Below are 20,330 nucleotides of genomic sequence, written 5' to 3'. Positions count from 1 at the left end.
TAAGGTGTACACAGTACTTTTTTGTTTAAGTTCTCAGTTTTTTTTTTTTTTTTGTGAATGTTTTTACATACATTTAACATAAGAGATAAAATAAGCACACTCAGTATAGATGTCTTTGATTTAGCTTTAATATCACTTAATTACATGCTACAGTCTAGAAATATAATAGATACAAAGTTTATATAAAAACGCTTAAATATATTTTGTGGACATTACAATTTGGTTTAAGTTAAAAAAATAAATATATACATTGTATATATACAATTTAAATTTATAAGATCAGATATCCTTTATAAATGTACATGTTACAAAATGTATGTATAATGGTTAGTTTATAATAATTTAATGAAGCTATTACAATGTAATTGCTCTTAATTCAAAATATTTCTGAAAGAGCTTTAAGAGAATCACCAAATTTTTACAAAATAAATCAAAGGTTCTGAAGGAACTGGCCATGTTATACTCACATGATCAACATAACATTTGAAATTATGACCATTTTAATCTAATTTATATTGGGTTTAATATAGAAAAGGAGCTAGACTATTTTATTTAATGCAAACATTTATAGGAATTATATACATAGCCAATAGGGCATTTAGAAAAAGACAAGGATTTCATACATTAAATATTGTAGCTTAAGAAGTCCTGCACTATCGACATGACTAACTACAAAATGTAAGATTGAACATCTGATTTTAAAACAAATTTTCTTTTTTTTCATTGTTTAAATGAAGTCTGGCAGTTTTCTAAAGTTGTTCTATTACTGTTCAGCAGTTCAGTGCCTGTGTAACTTGATATGCATGTGCTAGCAGATATATATTTTTGTTTGACTCCAACCAACGATTGTAATTGCAGTATGAATGATTTTTACTAATGACATATCAAAGTGCTAGATTTGATCTATTCTACATTAATTTTGTGAAGATTTTTTGTCTATAATATTAATATTTTGCCATTGAACATGATGAATACAGCTGAACAATTTCTGGTTAGACAGTTCTAATAAAGAATGAAGGATGTGCTAGTCATGACTCCTCCCTTTGCATCAAAATTGCAGCTGTAGCAAAAAAAGTATAATTTACTAAGCTTTAAATCTGGAAATTAAATTTCACATTTAGCTTTCATTGGACACATATTTTGATTATATTTATACAGCCCTCCCTTAATTATAAAGATTAACTACATGTATCAGTGGACCATACATGATATTTAAGAGATTGAATTTTAGTTCAGAACCATAATTCGAGAAATTCTCCCTAAAACACAGTTGTAACAAAAATTTGTACCTGTTTATTATTTGCATCACTGTCTTGATATGTCGTCTGGAAGCTTTGCTAGTCTTTCAAGTTCTGAAGATGATGATATTCCTCATAGTAAAATCATTAATACCAGTACTTCCAGTTTCCATCTCCAAATGGAGAACTCAGACTCGGGGTCGGATGACGGTTCGAAAACAGTGGATATAGGTACATCTATACAAGAAAAGGGTCCTTCTGAAAGTCCTCTCCGAAAGAAGCAAAGGAATGCTGTGTTGGCGCCTCTAGATTTGTCAGCCCCTTCAGAACAGTTTATGCCTGGAGCATGCGGTGGACCAGCAGATATGGACACACCAATTTCGATTCGACGAAGATTAACTTCAACACCTAACGCCTTTCACACCAGCGCTGCACACAATAATGTCAACATTGAGTCAGTTAATGAGGTAAAATTAAGTTAAATTACTTGTCACTATTTTGGATAGTTCTGACTTCTGTATACAATTTGTGTAACTCAATTACTGTTCATAATGCATGTTTATATATCACTGTACATGACCGTATGTTATACAAGTTATTAGGTTGAGTAAAGTTTGAACTTTCCATTTAGTCAATAATTTGAGAAAAACCTATGCAGGTGCATTCTCATGTGTGAAAGAGTCCAGGTAACTCACTCAGCTTGATTTATTATGAAAAATGATGTATCTTTATAAATGTATCTGGCCATGTCCCGCGGTTTTTTGCAATGTTGTTGTAATAACAGTGTAAGTTAAGACCCAAAAGTAGACAAGAAAAACACTTTATTATTTATTTCATCAATTTCTAAAGATAACATTTCTCTCATTTATTCCATAAATCCATTATAGTTATATAAGTTATATCATATGTATCATCTTAATTTATCAAAAAGGATACATTATCTTATTGGGCTGACAAATGATATCTTAAATACTGGTATTTAGTTTGATTTTTTATCTCTCGGTTGCCTCGCGGTTTTTCCATACAGCACAGTTCATATTGTCATTGCGGGATTTTCAAATCCGCAAAGAAGTAATTTTCATCAACACTGACACTGTCAATACAACAGTCACTTCAAGTTCAACATAAGTCTGATTATCGATTTGGTGACCGTATTACTTATAATGTTCTAGACATAACACAATCATTTATCTTTTGAAGCTCATTCTGACATTCAATGATTTATGCCCAATTTTCTCCACAAAACCTAGTGAACTGGTGGTATTGGGATCGTTCGCCCTAAAAACATGTTCGCCTTGGGTACGTTCGCCCTGAGTTCGTTCGCCCAGTGAGTCCGTTCGCCCTACTAAAAAATATTGATATTTAGGGCATTGAAGTTGAAAAAACTTTATATTCAGATATCATGGAACGGATTTACAAGTTCATTATTATACTCGGAGATAGTCCTAGTCTCAGTTATATTGCATACATTCATGATTGACAGAATACAATTATTTTGTTAACAAATATCAATAAAGAGAATTACATTGTACATACCAATTCTACTCTGTAAATCAAAGAGAAAATGATAAAATGATTGCGGCAATATAAATATTCTGTCAATTTGTTAACAAACTTTAACATATTTTGTTCAAATACTTAAAATTATGCGACTGGAAAACAAATAGAAAAAAATAAAAATCTTGGCGAACAGGTATCAGGGCAAACACGTAGTATGGCGAACGTGAATATGGGCGAACGGACCCGGATTCTGAAAAGGTGATGGCTAGTCCAAATAATAATCAGATTATGACTTTTGGCAAGGTTATTTTAATTTATTTCTGGGACACCTTCCTAACACAAAACCTATCAAAGGAGTACGTATTTACACTTTTGGTATTTAGCTGTATTTTGCCTCCGAATGACCTAACATCACCTCTGACGTCAAGCAATAATCACTTTTTAGTTGTGACGTCATATGTTTTGAATTATGAAGTCAAAGTTTACGGGAACCTGTGTGATGTTATGTAATGGCGGACAAATTTGCATAAAAGTGTAAATACGTCTATTACAGAGGGTGATAAAGGGTTATTTTCGTGCAGCATGTTTTGCCATTTTTATTTCACGTGCATTCGTGAAAAGGGTTCGTTATTCACTGTATTTTGTGAAATGGTGTTAAACAGGGGAGGACGTGGCGTGCAAACTCACTTGTTTTCTGTGGGAAACGGGTCTTGAGCAAATACTAACTAGTCCAAATGATTATGCTGTCTAGGAAGGCTATATTTAACTGTTTAAATTTCGCTTTGACACTTGTGGATGTAAGTTGTCAAAAGAAAAAAAAATATAATAGCCTTTCACGAAGTCATAAGGATTTGGACTAGAGCAAAAACATGTTTGAGTAAGTCTGTAATCAACTTTAGAAACAATTAGCTATTCTACCATGTCTACAGTACATTGCATTATTGAGTATAAACTTAAAGACTTTAAAGTCTGGAAGTGTATGCAGATGCTGATATTAAAATATTAGCCACATTAGCACTCTGTCAAATTGGCACTCAAAATTAATGCTCACAAACATGTTTTTTGATAATATTTTGCCAGTGCCTGCAACATTGTCACTGCGTCTGCATTTCAATTAATTACAATGTATTCTGTAAGAATATGTCCCAAGTTTAGAACATGCAGCTCAGTACAAATGTAGTTTTACTACCATACATTTTGCCATACATATAGATTTTGTATATTAACAGTAAATCAAAGTTAAAAAGGTATTGATTTGACAGAATTTTAGACTACTATATACATGTAATGTATATTTACAATCTCTCAAAAAGATATATTTATTTATAATTTAGCTAATGAAGAGAATGATGGATGCTCAAACTGAGATTTTGATGAAGACATTGACAGATCAAGGGGAAAAAATTGAAGAATTACATCACATGTTACAGAGGATAGATTTACATGCAGGAGCTCAGAAAAAAGGAAAAATAAGAGCTGTCCATGTTCCTGCTCATATTAAGGTACAGTGCAATGTATATATACAGCTATACATGTGTATCATGTGTATACACTTATATATTTATTAAAATAAATATCTTGTCTACATTTTCTGATTTCATAATTAGAAAATCTATCAAATGATATACTTTACATGTAAGTCATGCAATTCACTTAGAGAGTGAGACATGCCATTGATAGAACATTGATTTAGGAACATACATGACATATATATATAAAAAAATGTATGTCTTTTTGTTTTATCAGCTTATAATATAATAATAATACTTGCTTATTAAAAAGAATATTACCAACGAGACAACTCTCCGAAAGAGACCAAATGACACAGAAATTAACTATAAGTAACTGTTTTTACATCTAGTAAAGCCCATACCCCATAGTCAGCCTGCTTTAATAAAATCTGCAAATATACCATGTATACCTTATACATATTATATGTAAGTTCAAGTGTCAGGGTAAATTTATACATGCAATCATAAAGTTTCAAATAGCCAAGCAGTGAACTGTGCAAAGTATATATTTCAAGTATTAGGAATCATGGACACCCTGTCCAATCTTCCCTTTGCATAGATCCAATTTTACAAATATATGTGCAATGTTCCTGGTGTAGACCAGTTTGAAAACATATAAATTCCTCATACATGTATATGATCTCCTATCAGTACACATTTATTCAATCAAAACAGTCGTGACAGTTAATAAATGATAGTTGATAAACCTTTTTTGTTTTATTTTGCAGCAAGCTGTTCGTGATGCTTACAGGCATAGCACTACAGAAAAAAATTTAATCTGGACATGTAAAACAGCAGCTGGTTCTATTTTGAAGTAAGTAATAGTAATTACATGAATTTGACATGACTGGGCTGAGTCTTAGGATAATGATACTGGATGAAATATCTTTGTATTTTAATTTTATGGAAAATAATGTAATTATAAGTAGACCCCTGTCAAAATGTAATATTTAAGGAGATGCAGTGTGATTGGTAATGAGAAAACTAAAAAATAGAGTTCTCATGAAGTGAATTTTACTATCAATAGGTTACCATTCATCACATCTTAAACCTTGAGCAAAACCCATGCCATATAGTAAGCTACTTTTTATCAAAATGTGAAGCAGTGTACTGATTTATATGAGAAAGAAATTAACGAAAACAAAGGAGTAGGTCCGGTAAGGCTTGTTTCCATATAAAAACCATTTATTGGTTTAAACTTGTATTTCCTCACACTATTAGTTTTAGTTTAAACATATATATTCATCATCAATACAAATATATCATCATACACAATACACAATAATAATAGGATTCAGAAACAAGCTACATGTGTATATAGCTGATATTAATCCCTTTCCTTGAAATACCAACTCCAGGTAACTAAATTACATAAATATAGCATGCAGTGTTACAATGATATGGATTAAGAATGAATAAGTAACTATTTAACTGAAAAAGAAAGAAGGAAAAAAAACCTTAATTTTAAAATATTCAAACCATTAGTGTTTTCTTAATATGCAATTACTTGGCCAATATATATTAACTTTTTAGCTTCTTCTAGGTATTCTGCAGAGGTAAATAAAGAGATGTCTGAGGCTATATGTCTTTATGTCAAAGGACAATTTTCAACAACAGAAGAAGGTGTTATTAAGAGTAAGTACATGTTTTTTTTACAATAGTAATGCAAATTTACTATGATATCTACATGTATATGGTACATTTAAAATAATTTATGCCCTTGCTGCCAGTTGAGAAGCATAAAAGTATAACCCTGTCACTAAGCTACAATAGAATTTAGTTTTAATCAAATGGTATGAAGATTTACACAAAAATTGTTACTACAAAACAGTTCAGGTTCTAATTTAAATGGAATTCCTTTCTATTTTCTCCAGGTATTCCCTCTTTACATATATGCAAGTGGAAAGGGGAGCATCTTTGTCACATTCTTTTTGTCGAGCCTTTGACTTTAGTCGAAAAAGCAAGACTAAGCGATCCTACATTCTGACGGCGGCGTCCACAAATATTCACTCTGTCATGTCTGTGGTTAAAGTTTTTGAAATTTTAATCACTTTCTTAAACTATACTGGATTTCTACCAACATGACCAAACTTGGACAGAAGCTTGTTTATGATCATAAGATAGTATCCAGAACTAAATTTTGTAAAAATAAAATACCTTTTATCTGTATTTTACTTATGGACTTTTTTTTCTGCTGGAAATATTAAATTCACTCTGTGGTTTAAAGTTCATGAAGTTTTTAAAATTTTAATAACTTTCTTATGCTATCAAGAATTTGTTCCAAACTTGAACAGAAGCTTGTATCTAGAAGGAAATTTAACAACATTTTGTATCTAAAAACAGTGTTTATTTGTATTTTACTTATAAATGGACTTAATTTTATTTAAGTTAACATTACATACAGTCTGTAGTTGAAGTTTTTAAAACATTAATCACATTCATAAACTATCCTATATTTTTACCAAACTTGGACAGAACTTTTTACAATCAAAAGATAGTATCAAGAGGAATATTTAGGAGCCTGTGGTTTACAGCAAAAGTAGGCCAAACACTGGGTTTTGCGGAACCCTTACGATTTTTTTATTTGGAATTTGAATATGTTAATCATTCAAGCACTTTAATTTTTATATGAGATCCATTCTTTGACATCTGGTAATTTTAATGCACTTTAGTCAAACGATTGAAAACTTCATTGATGTTATAGAGACCAAAGATAATTGCAGGAAAAAACAACAGAAAAATAATTCAAAACAATTTTATATTTGAATGAACTAGACAATCAAACAATGAATGACCTATTTTCTGTTTGAAAATTTGCACATTGAATTTATATTGATTTGCTATTGATTAATAGATTAATTACTAAATAGATAGATAAAATTAGATTAAAAGGGCAGTAATTCAGTTTCAGTTAAACAGCTGATTGGGCTAATTACAAATACATCTTATAAGTCAAAAGAAAACAAAATGGGAGTACTTAATATTGTCATTAATATTGAAATTGAATAAGACAAAAAAAAAAACTCAATAATAAGCCATGGAGGAAAATGGTGATGCTGCCTAATTTTTATACCCCTCCTATAGGAAAATTTTGAAAATATATGTCCCATCAAGTAAATGTCTTTTCTTCCAAGACACGCCACCTAGAGGAAAGGTTCTGTAGTAATACCTGTCACTGAAATGGCTGTCATTTAATGTAATTTACACCAGCATCAAACACCAAAATAAACTGAGTGTGACTAGTCCCACAATCTTTAATTTCACATTCAAATTTTAAAACCCCTCCCCCAACAGAATAAAAAAAAAATGGTAGCCTTCCACCCTCAGGTGGGAAATTTAAATGGAATAGTCCTATTACTGACTTGTACATTATATTCACTTTCCAGCTGGTATTGAGACATATTTCAATACCATAAAACAAAGGAGACAAATGGAGGAGGATGGAAAAAAGGCCTCACACAACAGAAAAATGGTTTTGTATGGGAGAAAGAACAGGGTAAGTACAAAACATAGTAACAATTGAGGAAAAAAAACTGTAGAATGATAAACAAGCTTATCTATCCTGTCCTATCAGTCTATTGTGTTGACTTCACAATGCATTTTATTCAAACCATCTTATTTTAAAAAATTGCACTTTCTTTATTAGATTTGACAGATGTTTAAGTCAACATGTTGAAGTTACCATTGAAATGAAATGCTTTTTTTCATAATGATATATAATGGAATATTTATGCTCAGCATGCTTTACACTTTTGTTTCAAGTGTTTCCATTCATGAAGCTCCAAAGCTTATGTGATTTGTAAAATAAGTAGAAACAAGAGTTTTTATTGTTTTTTTCCCGTGAAAAGATCTTTTTATTTTGCGTTTTTATCCTTTCATCTGTTTCACTTCAGGTAAAAGTTTTGGTTCAAGTTGTTGGCCAAGATAGTTTTTAATAAAGTCCAATCAACTTTAAAATTAATACACATGTGGTCTATGTTATTATATTATATTAAATTTAATGCCAAATTTCATGGTCCACTGAAAATAGAAAATCATTATGGGAGCAGAGTATAAATGTACTATGAACGTGCAGCTTAATTTCATGTTTAGTCACAAATCCTTTTTTTTTTTTTTAAATATTAATTATTCCACAGGATATTTATTGGTCATTCTATAGAATATCTTGTTTTCAACTTATGATTATGACTTAAGGTAACAGGTACGTAAATGGCTTGTCCACCGATTTTTTTAAGAAATTGTATTCACGTAGAACTTTTAAAAACAAACAGAAAAATTGAAAATTTTGAGTGGGTAACCGATGTACTTTCAAAGTTACAGTCATTTGAAATTGTTAGAAAAACACCATGAAGTACATAGACATAACGTCAAATTTACGCAAAAAGTAAGAAATTTCCAGCTTATTTTAAACTGCAGTTAAAACCATTCCCACGATTTTTCTATAAAAATTAAATGTTTTTATGATAGAATTTTCCTTTCTATTGATATATAATTTTCCTATGGTTACCGGACTCCTTTTTTATATATCAGCCGTTGAAAGGGTATTGCTGACGGTAAAAGATAGAAATTGCATGACGTCGCCGAAGAGGATTACGCAACGTCAAGTCTCTATCAGCAGAATAGTCACCAACATAAAAATCTTGTCAAATGAAGACAACGACCGCTACCTCAAGGCGTCTCTTTGTTTACAATGTGTTTTTAAACTAATTACGCGCTATAGCGCTTATGAAATAATTATCCTGTCTGAAAAAGTATCACTAGTTATTACGGATATTCATTTGTTTACAGATTAGATGAGACCCTAGTCATGTATAACTTAATTTTTCTATCAGTGTGGGGTTTACGTCAATGAACAACAATTAAGGCACTGATTTAATGATAAAAGAAAATCTTTAAACAATGGACTGGTAGTTTAGAATCTGTAAAAGTTTAAGCCAAGTAAACGGAAACTATCATTGAAATCCACAGAATGACGATATACATTCATTGAATACATTTTCGACCCGAAAATACATGAAATATTTGCTGCTGCTCAATCAGTAAGGAAAACGAAATGTTCCAAAGATGAAAACAAATTGACAATGCCGCAGAAAAACTGTAGAAAAAGTCAAAAGACAAACTGTACTGAAAAACACATTTTTTTACCTAATCGAGTCATCAATGTGCCGATGAATCGTCGTACGACGTACAACACAAAAAATAGACAATAGTACTGATTTATTATTCCATCCTGAAATTAGATGGTGACTATGTTTTATATTATAAAAGCAAAGGGGATACACGTAATTTATAGATAAAACCTACACAATATATCAAAGTTTGATGCAAATCTTCCATTATCCTTTTATCCTACTTTTTGTTTTGTTCAATGATCGTGAATTGATGTCAATATTATAAAATCGTAATGTGTTTTATCTAGAAACTAAACGTGTAATATAAAATAAAAAAAATAATGTATAAACGTTCAGACAATGTTTTTTTTCTAGTTTTGCAATGACATAATATGTTCTGAAATCGAGTCCAGTATCTTCTTGTCTTTGGTAACTCGGGGCTTCCCGTCGATCTGTTCTGTAAGCAATTCGCGTATACCATCAACACCTCCTCTATTTCCTGCAAGGATGAGATGGTTTAACCGTAAACCGGATTTGGCAATTTTGTTCAGCATTGTCTTTGAACAAAAAGAAGATGGTATGTTGTTAAATGACTCCAGTCTAGATTTAGTTAGCTGCAGCTTACTGATCATGTTTACTGTGTAGCGAACAGAGAAGCTGTGTTTTTCAAGCATTCTTGGAGAAACTTTTAACGTGTTGATCAGCTGTTGCAGGGATTGCACATCACCAATGGCATTGTGTGCATCATAACTAATTCCAACAATATCTTTCACGAGTGATTCCTGGTTGTATGACTGCTTACTTGTCTTTCTGTCTGGTAGTAGTTCTTTCGTCAATGATAAGGTGTCAATAAATCCAACGCATTTCAATTCAAAATCTTTCATGACATTATTATTTTGTAAAGCCTTAGTCAGAATCCTGGAATCAAAAATTTTTGAATTGTGACCAATCAGAATGCATTTTTTTGGAAGCCAAGAAATAAACTGCTTAAAAATTTCAGGTTCTTCATCTGTCTGCATAATTTCCCCGTTTTTGTACAAAATTAAACCACTTTTTGAAAACCCGGTTACTTTAGAGGCAGATGGCGAGATACGCTGACTAGGTACCATATACCGATTATAATTTTGGTTGGCATATGCTGCAGCTAATTGAATGATATCACAATCAGTACCTGAAAAAGAAACAATTCAAAATAAGTCTTTGATATTAATACTTAAAAATTGCCGTCCTATCATTCATCTTACGATGCACACAGTAAAAAACTACAATGATTATCGTTTATGTTACTTAGCAAAACTAACGGAAACGCATACAATTCAATGCAGAAAAAAACGGTTGTTGTTTCATGTTAAACATTATATGTAGCGATTGCGGATGTGAAGGGGATTTTTTCTTTTTGTAGTGTCCTCTGAATTTCTGAATTCCAGTTAATTTCTCTCTTTATTCATAATTATTTAGCCTATTTATTATGTATGCATAATGTTAAATACATTTGATATTATTATTCAAACTTCTTAGTATTGGTAAAAACGCTAAGACATTTTAAATATACTGTGATACTATAAAGATTTCTAATAATGTATTCAGGTCCTATAGAATAGCAACGCATTATATTCCAAGTTGTATTTTATCCCTTTTTGAATGACAATAAGACATATAAATATTAGGCACACATATAACATTTACATACTGGTGTAGCCTGATCGTGTTTTTTTATTTGTTGTTTTTGTTTTTTGTTTATAAATTTCCAATTACTCAGTGTAGATTCAAATCAAAGAAGATCTGGCTGTTTAAGTTCTTCATAAATAGGAAAATAATCTGTAGCCGAAAAAAGATAACGATTCTATTGGCTATATAATAAAAGACAGCCATCAACAAAACCAATTAATTTCTTACCGAATCCTGTAGTTTCAAGGTCAAAGTAAACAAATGTTTCGTCTTTCAAAGACACGGGATCTTCTGTCACTTCTGGTTCAGGATCAGGAATGGGTGAAATATCATCAGCTTTCTCTATCGAATTTCCTGGTGCAGATATAGAGGTTGCATATGTGATGCCTTCTCGTATTTCTTTGGCCTTTAGATTTATGTTGAATTTTCCTTTTTTGACTAGTCTTTTTCTCTTTGCCTCCCGGGTACTTGCATTTACTTTGTCATGTTTGCGCTTTTTGTCTATTTTTGCCGTATGCATTACTGTAAATTTTCCCGGTGACAAATTATGAGCTTCGTATACTTGTGGTATATAAGAACGACCTTCGTTTTTCTGAATAACACCCACGCATACTCGGAAAGGAAGGGATTGGCTACTCCCAAAATGCTTAGCTTTTGGTGCCTTTAACGCGATTATTTGATTTAAGGATTCGTTTCCTTGTGAGCTGCCACAGTTAGCTAATTTATGTGAGTTCTTTGCGTAAGAATCAAACAATTTTGACAAATCAGCAAACATTTCCTCTCCGTTTAAATCTTTGCCATACGGAAGACTTTTGTGTTTGTAATTTTCTGGATCTTTATGGTAGTTACACCACGATAAGTCACAGTGAGAATGATCACCAAAAGAATGGGGAATGATAGCATAAATATTCTGGCTCAATTGTTCTGCATGATTCTGGTTTTGGGCTATCGCATAATCTAAATCTTTTGTCAAGTAGCTTATAGTACTTGTTGACAATTTACCTTTGTGTTTTTCATGTAAGCGGTATAAGTCACTAACAATATTTTTTCTCTGGTGGTTTTTGTCTGACCTTTTAACAATATCAGAATTAATGTTTTGTTTAAGTCTAGCTAGAGTAGTGGTATCGTCATCCATTATTATACATGAAACTGTGCATCCTTTGCATTGCAGGTCCTGCACCATTTCAACGGCTAAGTTTGGCTCCATCGACTTTGCACTTCCGCTGTGATTTTTCCTACAATCGTGCTGTCCATCTCCCTTTTCATCCACATACATACACTTTCTGCAATCTGCTGATTTAGTTCCTTGACTCACACATTTTCCAGTTTTTTCACCAATCATTGTAGCATGACCTACCAATATAATTATATGATTTATAACGACATTCATATTCAAGCTTGGTACAAGTCAAATATTTGACATTTTACAGGTTTCTGAATAAATGTAGTCACAGAACTTAAAATAAGTAATATAAATTGAAATTATATTCATATATTATTACTGTTGTGCAATACAAGGTGCTGTTGTGCAATACTTAGTACATCTGTTGTCAGACTATAAACAAATAAAGTTCAATTTATTCTCAATGCCATATAAGAAATTTATGAAAATCAAAATGGATTTTACATATTTAGATATAAACAATTTATGAAAAACGAATGAGAGCTCACAACAATAAATATAAACAATTCACCAAAGTTATATGAGAATTGGTTAAAGCGTTTTTGCGGTAATGTATGACATGTTGATGACGGACGGACGGACCGACGAATGAACGAACAACAGTATACTATAATACGTGCCGTAAACAGACGATGTATAAAATTGAAAAGAATAATTTATATGAAAACCCAAATGCCCCGCCCAAAGCTTTGAAATATTTCGAGTTAAAAAGAGCATAATTTCAGAACGGCAAAAGACCCAATACTGAAATTCGAATACTGTTTACATGTTGTGATACTCAGTAATGTATATGAGATTTATAAAATTCACATGACATATATAATAAGAAACAATGTTCCCATTTAAAAGGGCATAACTCTAGAATAGTAAGCGATTCACAGCCCAAACTTGAACCATGCATACCACTGTCCCAGGTTAGGGGAGGGCTGGGATCCCGCTAGCATGTTTAACCCCGCCACATTATTTATGCATGTGCCTGTCCCAAGTCAAGAGCTTGTAATTCAGTGGGCTTTGCTCATTGTTGGAGGCCGTACGGTGACCTAAAATTGTTTATGTTTGTGTCATTTTGGTCTTTTGTGGATAGTTGTCTCATTGGCAATCATACCACATCTTCTTTTTTATATGTCTGCAAATTGTTGTATTTAACACTGATAATTTCTTTTATTAAATTTAAGCAAGATTGTATAAACAAAGATGGGACAGACAGCCGGACGGTGAAGGATTACTCTTAATGCTCCTTCTTCTAGACTCTGGGCATACAAAATCATTAACTAAATAAGAAGTGATTTTTGGGGGTGACGTGAAATCTCTGTTTTAGCTATTTATCGTTTTACTATATACATATAGGCATACCTGTCAAGCTACTGTAGCTTCTTCCACTTCCTCGTTTCTGCCAAGCACCATCAAAAGAAACTGTTATTGAAGGTCCATTTAAATTATCATCTTCATCTCTAAAAATATATGTTTCTTGTTAATGGGTAGTTTATATAACTAGGTCTATTTAATCACACACGCTGGCAATCCGATTAACTTTATTTTCAATATATCTGACTATAAATCATCTTTTATTGAATTAAATATTATTGATTGTGAGGAGATGCCTGAATTTTGTTTCGTTTTTTCATAAAACTGAACACATCGACACTTCAAGATTTAATTTTAGATGTTCACCATTTGCAATGATTTATTTTCTTCATAAAGGATTTTTTTTAAATTGTTCAACTATAAACTACATGTATAGAGACATTACTATCCCAAGTGTGTGGTAGCCAGGATAAGTTTAACCTCAACACCTTCTATATGTGCTTGTCCCAGGTACGGAGCCTGTAATTCAGTGGTTGTCATTTATTGATGTGTTTCATACTTATTTTCATTCTATTATTTTGTAAGGAAATTAGATCGTTAGTATTTTTCGTTTAAATTGTTTTACTGTATTTCGGGGCCTGTTGAAGCTACCTATTCGTTATGATCAGCCGGCCTTACGGTCTTATACATGTAGTTGTTATGTCAGAATATATCGCGTGGATAGTTTTCTTAATACATGCATCATACCAAATCTTCTTATTTTTAATAGATATAAAATTTTGACTTACCTGCTTAAATCTATTTCTTCTTGTAAAGCTTTCTGACAAGACATTTCAGCACACTTTTCAATAGTTTTACCGATTTCTCTTTCTCTGATCTTTAAATTCTTAACTGCTATTGGGGGGATGTTAATGCCAGCAAGAAAATTCACTGTCTGGTGTGGACCCATTCCAGCATCTAAATAGGCTAAACAAACGATTTTTTTTCATAAATACAATGTATCCGATATATATGTAATAAAATTTGATTTTATTGGAAAGACATTTATATGAAATGTTTGTACTTGAAAAATACATATTACAAAAGCAAAAACCAACCCCAAAGTCTACATTTTAATACTTTTTTTTAAATGAAATTGCAATAACTAGAGACATATATTTTCCTATTTCAAAATGAATTAATCAATGCACGCACAAATTTCCTAATTTTCTGTATACTATATGAACTCGCCTTATCTTTTAATTTTTGAGGCGGCGGTTATAACGGATAATCATAAAACACGATACTATTCTTATCAAATCAAAATAAAATAAACTTGTAAACTCTTTTATTTTATTTTTTTATTTTATTTAAAAGACTACTTTGCTTCCCGTTTGTCTGTGTGTGCACAATGTCATCCATATTTCGTATCACAGTCAATTTTATTTTCCTTTTCTCTTGCTTATAATAATCACTTCCGATTTATGCATTTTGAAAATTTCATTTCACGCGACAATTAAAATTCAATGTTCAATATTTCTAGTAAAAATTATTTGTTTTAATCCTACTTTTTTCACTCTCGGTATTAGCAATTTCCACTTCTATTAATAGACCATATTGCGGACGTGAAAGAAAGCACTGTAAACAACGGTTTCTATTTGTATGAACGTCCAAATGTTTATATTAGAGTGAAAAAATGATTGTCAAATCAATAAAACTCATTCTCATTATTTAGCATATAAAGGAGTATTTACTCTTTATTTATTTTCTTGAGAGAGTCGAATTGAGTGTAGACAGTTGTTTTTACTTTTAGAAACGATATTGTACATGCAACTACTGTAAAGTAAGTGTCAGTCTTCAACTTCAAAGATTAGAACGAAAATAAAAAAAGTCAACGTTACATAGTACGCTTTTATTTGTTATTGTGTGTATATATGCAAGTTTTTGTAATATTCTTACCCAAACTGCATTTAGTATTCACATCCCATATCAACATTCCCTTTTTGGATGTTTCTGATCTGTGTCGTTTACCAGTGTTTATTAAGTTGGTGTAGGGACAGCTGCCACAAGGTATATACAATATACTTCCTAGGCCATATCTTTGTTCTTTTGAGCAGTTGTGAAGATATAAAGGTGAATAACAGTTCTTACACGCTTTAAGTTGGTCAGCTAATAATCCCAACTCAACCACTCTTCGACCATCACGCCATGCCAAGGTACTATTACTATCATTTTCTTGGGAGGGAAGCAATGTTTCATTTGGACAAGACATTTCATTTACTACTACCACACTTTTTGTTAGATTTTGACGAGAATTGTTGAATACTTTACCACCAAATTGACCATTTTTACGTCGAAGCGGAATTTCTTCCGACATTTTGAAAATATTTTTTCTGGTGTAAGGGGAATAACTCTCATAACAACGAACGCAAATTTTCCCGTTTTCCGCTAGAGGCGTTCATTTACGTACCTCTCACCTTAAGTTAGAATTACTGCATGTAGAAAAGATCCCTTTTGTCTAATAGATATAACTAGTCAATTTAAATCAAATTAAACATTTTCATTACAGAAGCTTCAAAATAGAGTTAAGGCCCTTCAAGCAAAGAAACTACCAGTGCCTGAAGAGGAAAAACTAATGAAGGCCATAAAAATTGATTTCATGTCGAGTGAGGACAGTGATTCTGAAGATGAAACGCGCCTTATTACAAGACCTCTGCCATGGCTGTCGAAAGATTTTAAATCTTACATGGATAAACTTGACAGTAAATACCAGAGACAGCTCAATGCACAAGGCAAAAAGTTGAGATCTAAGAGAGTTGTTGGCAGGCCATCAGAGAGGCCTTGTCCCAATAAATCCCAAGACCTGTCATGGGTTTTTGCTTGAGGGCATAACCTACATATTTTTTTGATTATTTTTCTTTTGTTTTTTCTGTTTAATTAAATGCTGAATGATAATTTGAGTGTCTCTGGTATTTGCTGTCTTAGATTTTCCATCTAAGATTTCACCACATTATTTATATATTTTGGTCAATGGGAGATAACTTTGTATATTTAACAGTTTACCAATTGTTATCTCTTTTTAACATGTTTGAAAATTAATGAACAATTAATCTTAAAAGAAATATTATTTTCACTCAATTGTCCAAGTACATTTAATATTTGATAGTCATGTGCATGAAATTTCATAATTTAGTTGATAAAAAATATTTGTGTGCTATTTAATTCAATTATACATATCATAAAATGTCTTTTTTTACTTTTATCATATGTATTCATTTGGGGTGAGATCCTATAAAATTTAAATTAATGTCTGAGCAGCACATTGGTTTGAAATTAGCAGCTATGTTATGTTTGCTGTTTTATTTTTTGCTATTTGATGTGTTTGGTTTATTTTTAGATTGAAAATATTGCAAGCAAGGGAGGTTATTCATAAATATTCTTATGATACCAAACTTTGAAAATGCTTATGTTTGCTGTTTGTTATAACCCTTTTGCAATGATTTTTAAACAAGTAATCATGTTAATTTGCCATATACCATTATTTTGTTGACTAGTTTGAATTTGATGTATATCTTTACTTATTTCAAAAAAGTGTTTTTTGTATATGTTTACATAGTAAAATTATAGTAATTGATATTACGAAAATTTTGACAGTTGGATGTTTTTTCTTGGATATTAATGACATTTGCCTTGTTACAAAACCTCTGACTAGGCTGTCGAAAGATTCTAAATCTTGCATGGATAAACTTGGCAGTAAATACCAGGGACAGCTAAATGCACATTGCAAAAAGTTGAGGTCTAAGAAAGCCTTGTCTAAATAAATCTCCAGAACTTGCATTTAATTGAGTTTGCTTAAGGGCATATGACAAAAAAATAATCCTTCAATTTTGAATAGGGCCAAATAAAAAGTACACTTTTGGAATTAGCAAAGAAGAAAATGACTTCATGATTTACTTTTGAATTATAGTTTATAAAGATTACCAGTAGATCAGCCTAAGGAAAACCTTTGAAAATAAGTCAGACAGAATATTTTGATTTCTTGAACTTAACTTGAAGATTTTTTTAACTATACAAGATAAACAATTGCTTTCTGATTTCAACATTTGATTTTTACTATAAAAATCATTTACAGGTGCAACATATATTTGTCATTAGATAATGTTATTGTGTTTGTTTGACCTACATATTTTTTATGCCTTATTTATGGTCAATATGTTTTTCTTGTCTTGGCATCAGTCTGTCCCTTTGTTTGTTCTGTTTGTCCTGTTTCCGGTAAAAGTTTTTGGTCAAGGTAGTTTTCAATGAAGTTGGAAGTTCAATGAGCTTGAAACTTAGTACACATGTTCCCTGTGATCTATGATATAATCTTTCTAATTTTAATGCTACATGAGAGAATTTCACCAATTTTCAGTCCACTGAACATAGAAAATGATAGTATGAAGAAGGCATCCATGTACTGGGGACACATTCTTGTATTAATTAAAAAAAAAATGCCTTTTTTAATTGATTAAAAGCTGAATAATAATTTGGGTGCGGTTCATTTAAGTGTCTGATATTTGCTGTCTTAGATTTTTCATCTAAGATTTCACCACATTATTTATATATATTTTGGTCAATGGGAGATAACTTTGCGTATTTAACAGTTTACAAAAATGTTACGTCTATTTTGAATGTTTAAGTATTAATAAACAATTAATCTTAAAAACATATTATTTTTGTTCAATTTTCCTATGTCCTAGTACATTTAATATTTGATAATTTTGTGCTTGAAATTTTTTATTTTTTTAATAAAAAGTTTATTTGTGTGCTATTTTAATCAATTGTATATATTTGAAATTTACTTTTCCTTCAATTATTTTTTACCTGTATCTTGTGTATATAGCATTCAGGGTGAGGTTTGATAAAATTTGAATTAATGTCTGAGCAGCACATTGGTTGTTCATTTAGCAACTATGTTATGTTTGTTGTTTTATTTTTTGTTTTTGATGTATTTGGTTGTTCCTTTGATTGACTAATAATGCTAGCAAGGGAGATTATTCATTAATATTTTTATGATACCAAACTTGAAAAAAAGCTGGGTATGTTTGCTAATTGTGATAACTCCAATGTTATGATATTTAAACAAGCAAACTCAAATAGTAAGCATGTTTCTTTGTCACATACCATTATGTTATTGACTAGTTTGAATTTGATGTAGAACTGAACTTTTATTTGTTTACACGGTAAAATTGTAGTTCCTTGATGTAACCAACATTTTGACAGTATATTTTATTGATAATCAAAATAACTTTGATTTGTCAATATCTGAATAAAATTAATTTGATAAAGACTTTGTTTCTTTTATTAAAGTATATACAAAGGGAGACAATTCAATTTAAAAAAAATATTATTCAATCTGTATAAATATGCCCAAGACAGGATGGCAATAAGATAAAACAGGAAATTGTTGTGTATGATTATGCTTTGTCCAAGGGTTTTTGTTATCTCCTGTATTATATATTGTTGCAATTATCACACATAGAGATAGATAGGCTTGCCCTGAAGTCTATATCTTAATTTTGTGTTATGTGCAAGTCTTAAAATTTAAACATTTTAAGTTCTCATATAAAATCAGAGGCATTGGCATTATTTACTTACAGATAAAGGCATACTTACAAACTGGTATTAACCTTTGCAAATAAATGACTTATAAACTTTGGATTATAGTTGTAGTTTCATCTTTACAGACTTTAATGATACTGACAAACCATACATTTGCAATTGGAACCCAAAATCTTATTCTACTGTTATTAAACTGAGGAGCAATCCCTGCCTTCAAGTCTCAAACTTTGTATATATTGATAAGAAAAGTTGAAGGATCCATAATTTTTTCAATAGCTTCAATATTTTAATCATTGAATTTTCCTATTTTTTATTTCATTTTCTTCTTTAATTAGATATTTCCAAACAAGATATTTGAGTTGAAGTTGAAAAATCAGAAAACTTTTCTCAATTTTTATTTCCATGATTGTAATTCCTCAGCAAATTTAACTAGAAATTAAATTCTATATTTATTCAAATATAATTTATATTAAAAATTCTTTAAATTTGAAATTTATTCAAATTTAATTTAAATTAAGATTTCTTGAAATTTGAAATTAATTATAATTTAATTTAAATTAAGATTTCTTTAAATTTGAAATTTAATTTAAATTTCGATATCTATAAATTTGAAAATTATTTAAATTTAATTTAAATTTAGATTTCTATAAATTTGAAATTTATTGAAATTTAATTCAAATTAAGATTTCTTTAAATTTGAAATTTATTGCAATTTAATTTATATTAAAGTCTTTAAATTTAAAATTTATTCAAATTTAATTTATACTAAAAATTCTTTAAATTTGAAATTTTTTCAAGTTTAATTTATATTTAAATTGTTTAAACTTGAAATTTATTCAGATATAAAAATATCTTTAAACTAGGTTGAAATTTGGGAATTTATTTGCTTTATTAAATTAAGTTTAAACTTATGTTAAATTAGAAATTTTCCAATAAAGTAAATGCATATATTTTTTTATAATTTAAAATTTAATATGCATAAAATATGCATTTAATTTTATATTAAATGCATCATTTCGTGCAGTGCAAGCTATTCAGTTATGTTAATACCTGAACATTTTGCTGGGGAAAATAGTACTTCGATATGTTTATCGTTCTTCATTTAAGAGTATATACATGTCAGCAGACAAACAAACATACATACATAAACTATGATAACGGTTTCACCTTTATTACTAAACTAACTTTGATAGTTTTGATACTTTGATACCATCACGAGTTGATTAACCGTTAT

General features: G+C 30.5%; 3 protein-coding genes across 3 annotated transcripts in view; 1 reads left to right on the top strand and 2 right to left on the bottom strand.

Moving 5' to 3' along the window:
- LOC134695081 (transient receptor potential cation channel subfamily M member 1-like) overlaps window positions 1-20,330 on the bottom strand; it is a 67,590-nt gene that overhangs the window by 35,555 nt on the left and 11,705 nt on the right. The window lies entirely within an intron of this gene.
- On the top strand, window positions 313-19,348 carry LOC134695244 (uncharacterized). Its single transcript, XM_063556461.1, has 6 exons — window positions 313-1,705; window positions 4,073-4,240; window positions 4,978-5,063; window positions 5,793-5,884; window positions 7,636-7,745; window positions 16,065-19,348. The coding sequence occupies exons 1-6, from the start codon at window positions 1,319-1,321 to the stop codon at window positions 16,377-16,379; spliced, it is 1,158 nt and encodes a 385-aa protein (XP_063412531.1). The 5' UTR covers window positions 313-1,318; the 3' UTR covers window positions 16,380-19,348.
- LOC134695243 (uncharacterized) lies at window positions 8,437-15,971 on the bottom strand. Its single transcript, XM_063556460.1, has 5 exons — window positions 15,455-15,971; window positions 14,305-14,482; window positions 13,565-13,662; window positions 11,257-12,381; window positions 8,437-10,531 (listed from the first exon to the last, which is right to left on the bottom strand). The coding sequence occupies exons 1-5, from the start codon at window positions 15,870-15,872 to the stop codon at window positions 9,732-9,734; spliced, it is 2,619 nt and encodes an 872-aa protein (XP_063412530.1). The 5' UTR covers window positions 15,873-15,971; the 3' UTR covers window positions 8,437-9,731.

Source organism: Mytilus trossulus, chromosome 13, assembly GCF_036588685.1.
Source record: "Mytilus trossulus isolate FHL-02 chromosome 13, PNRI_Mtr1.1.1.hap1, whole genome shotgun sequence".
Taxonomy (NCBI): Eukaryota; Metazoa; Mollusca; class Bivalvia; order Mytilida; family Mytilidae; genus Mytilus; species Mytilus trossulus.
This window is presented reverse-complemented; position numbering and strand designations above follow the sequence as displayed.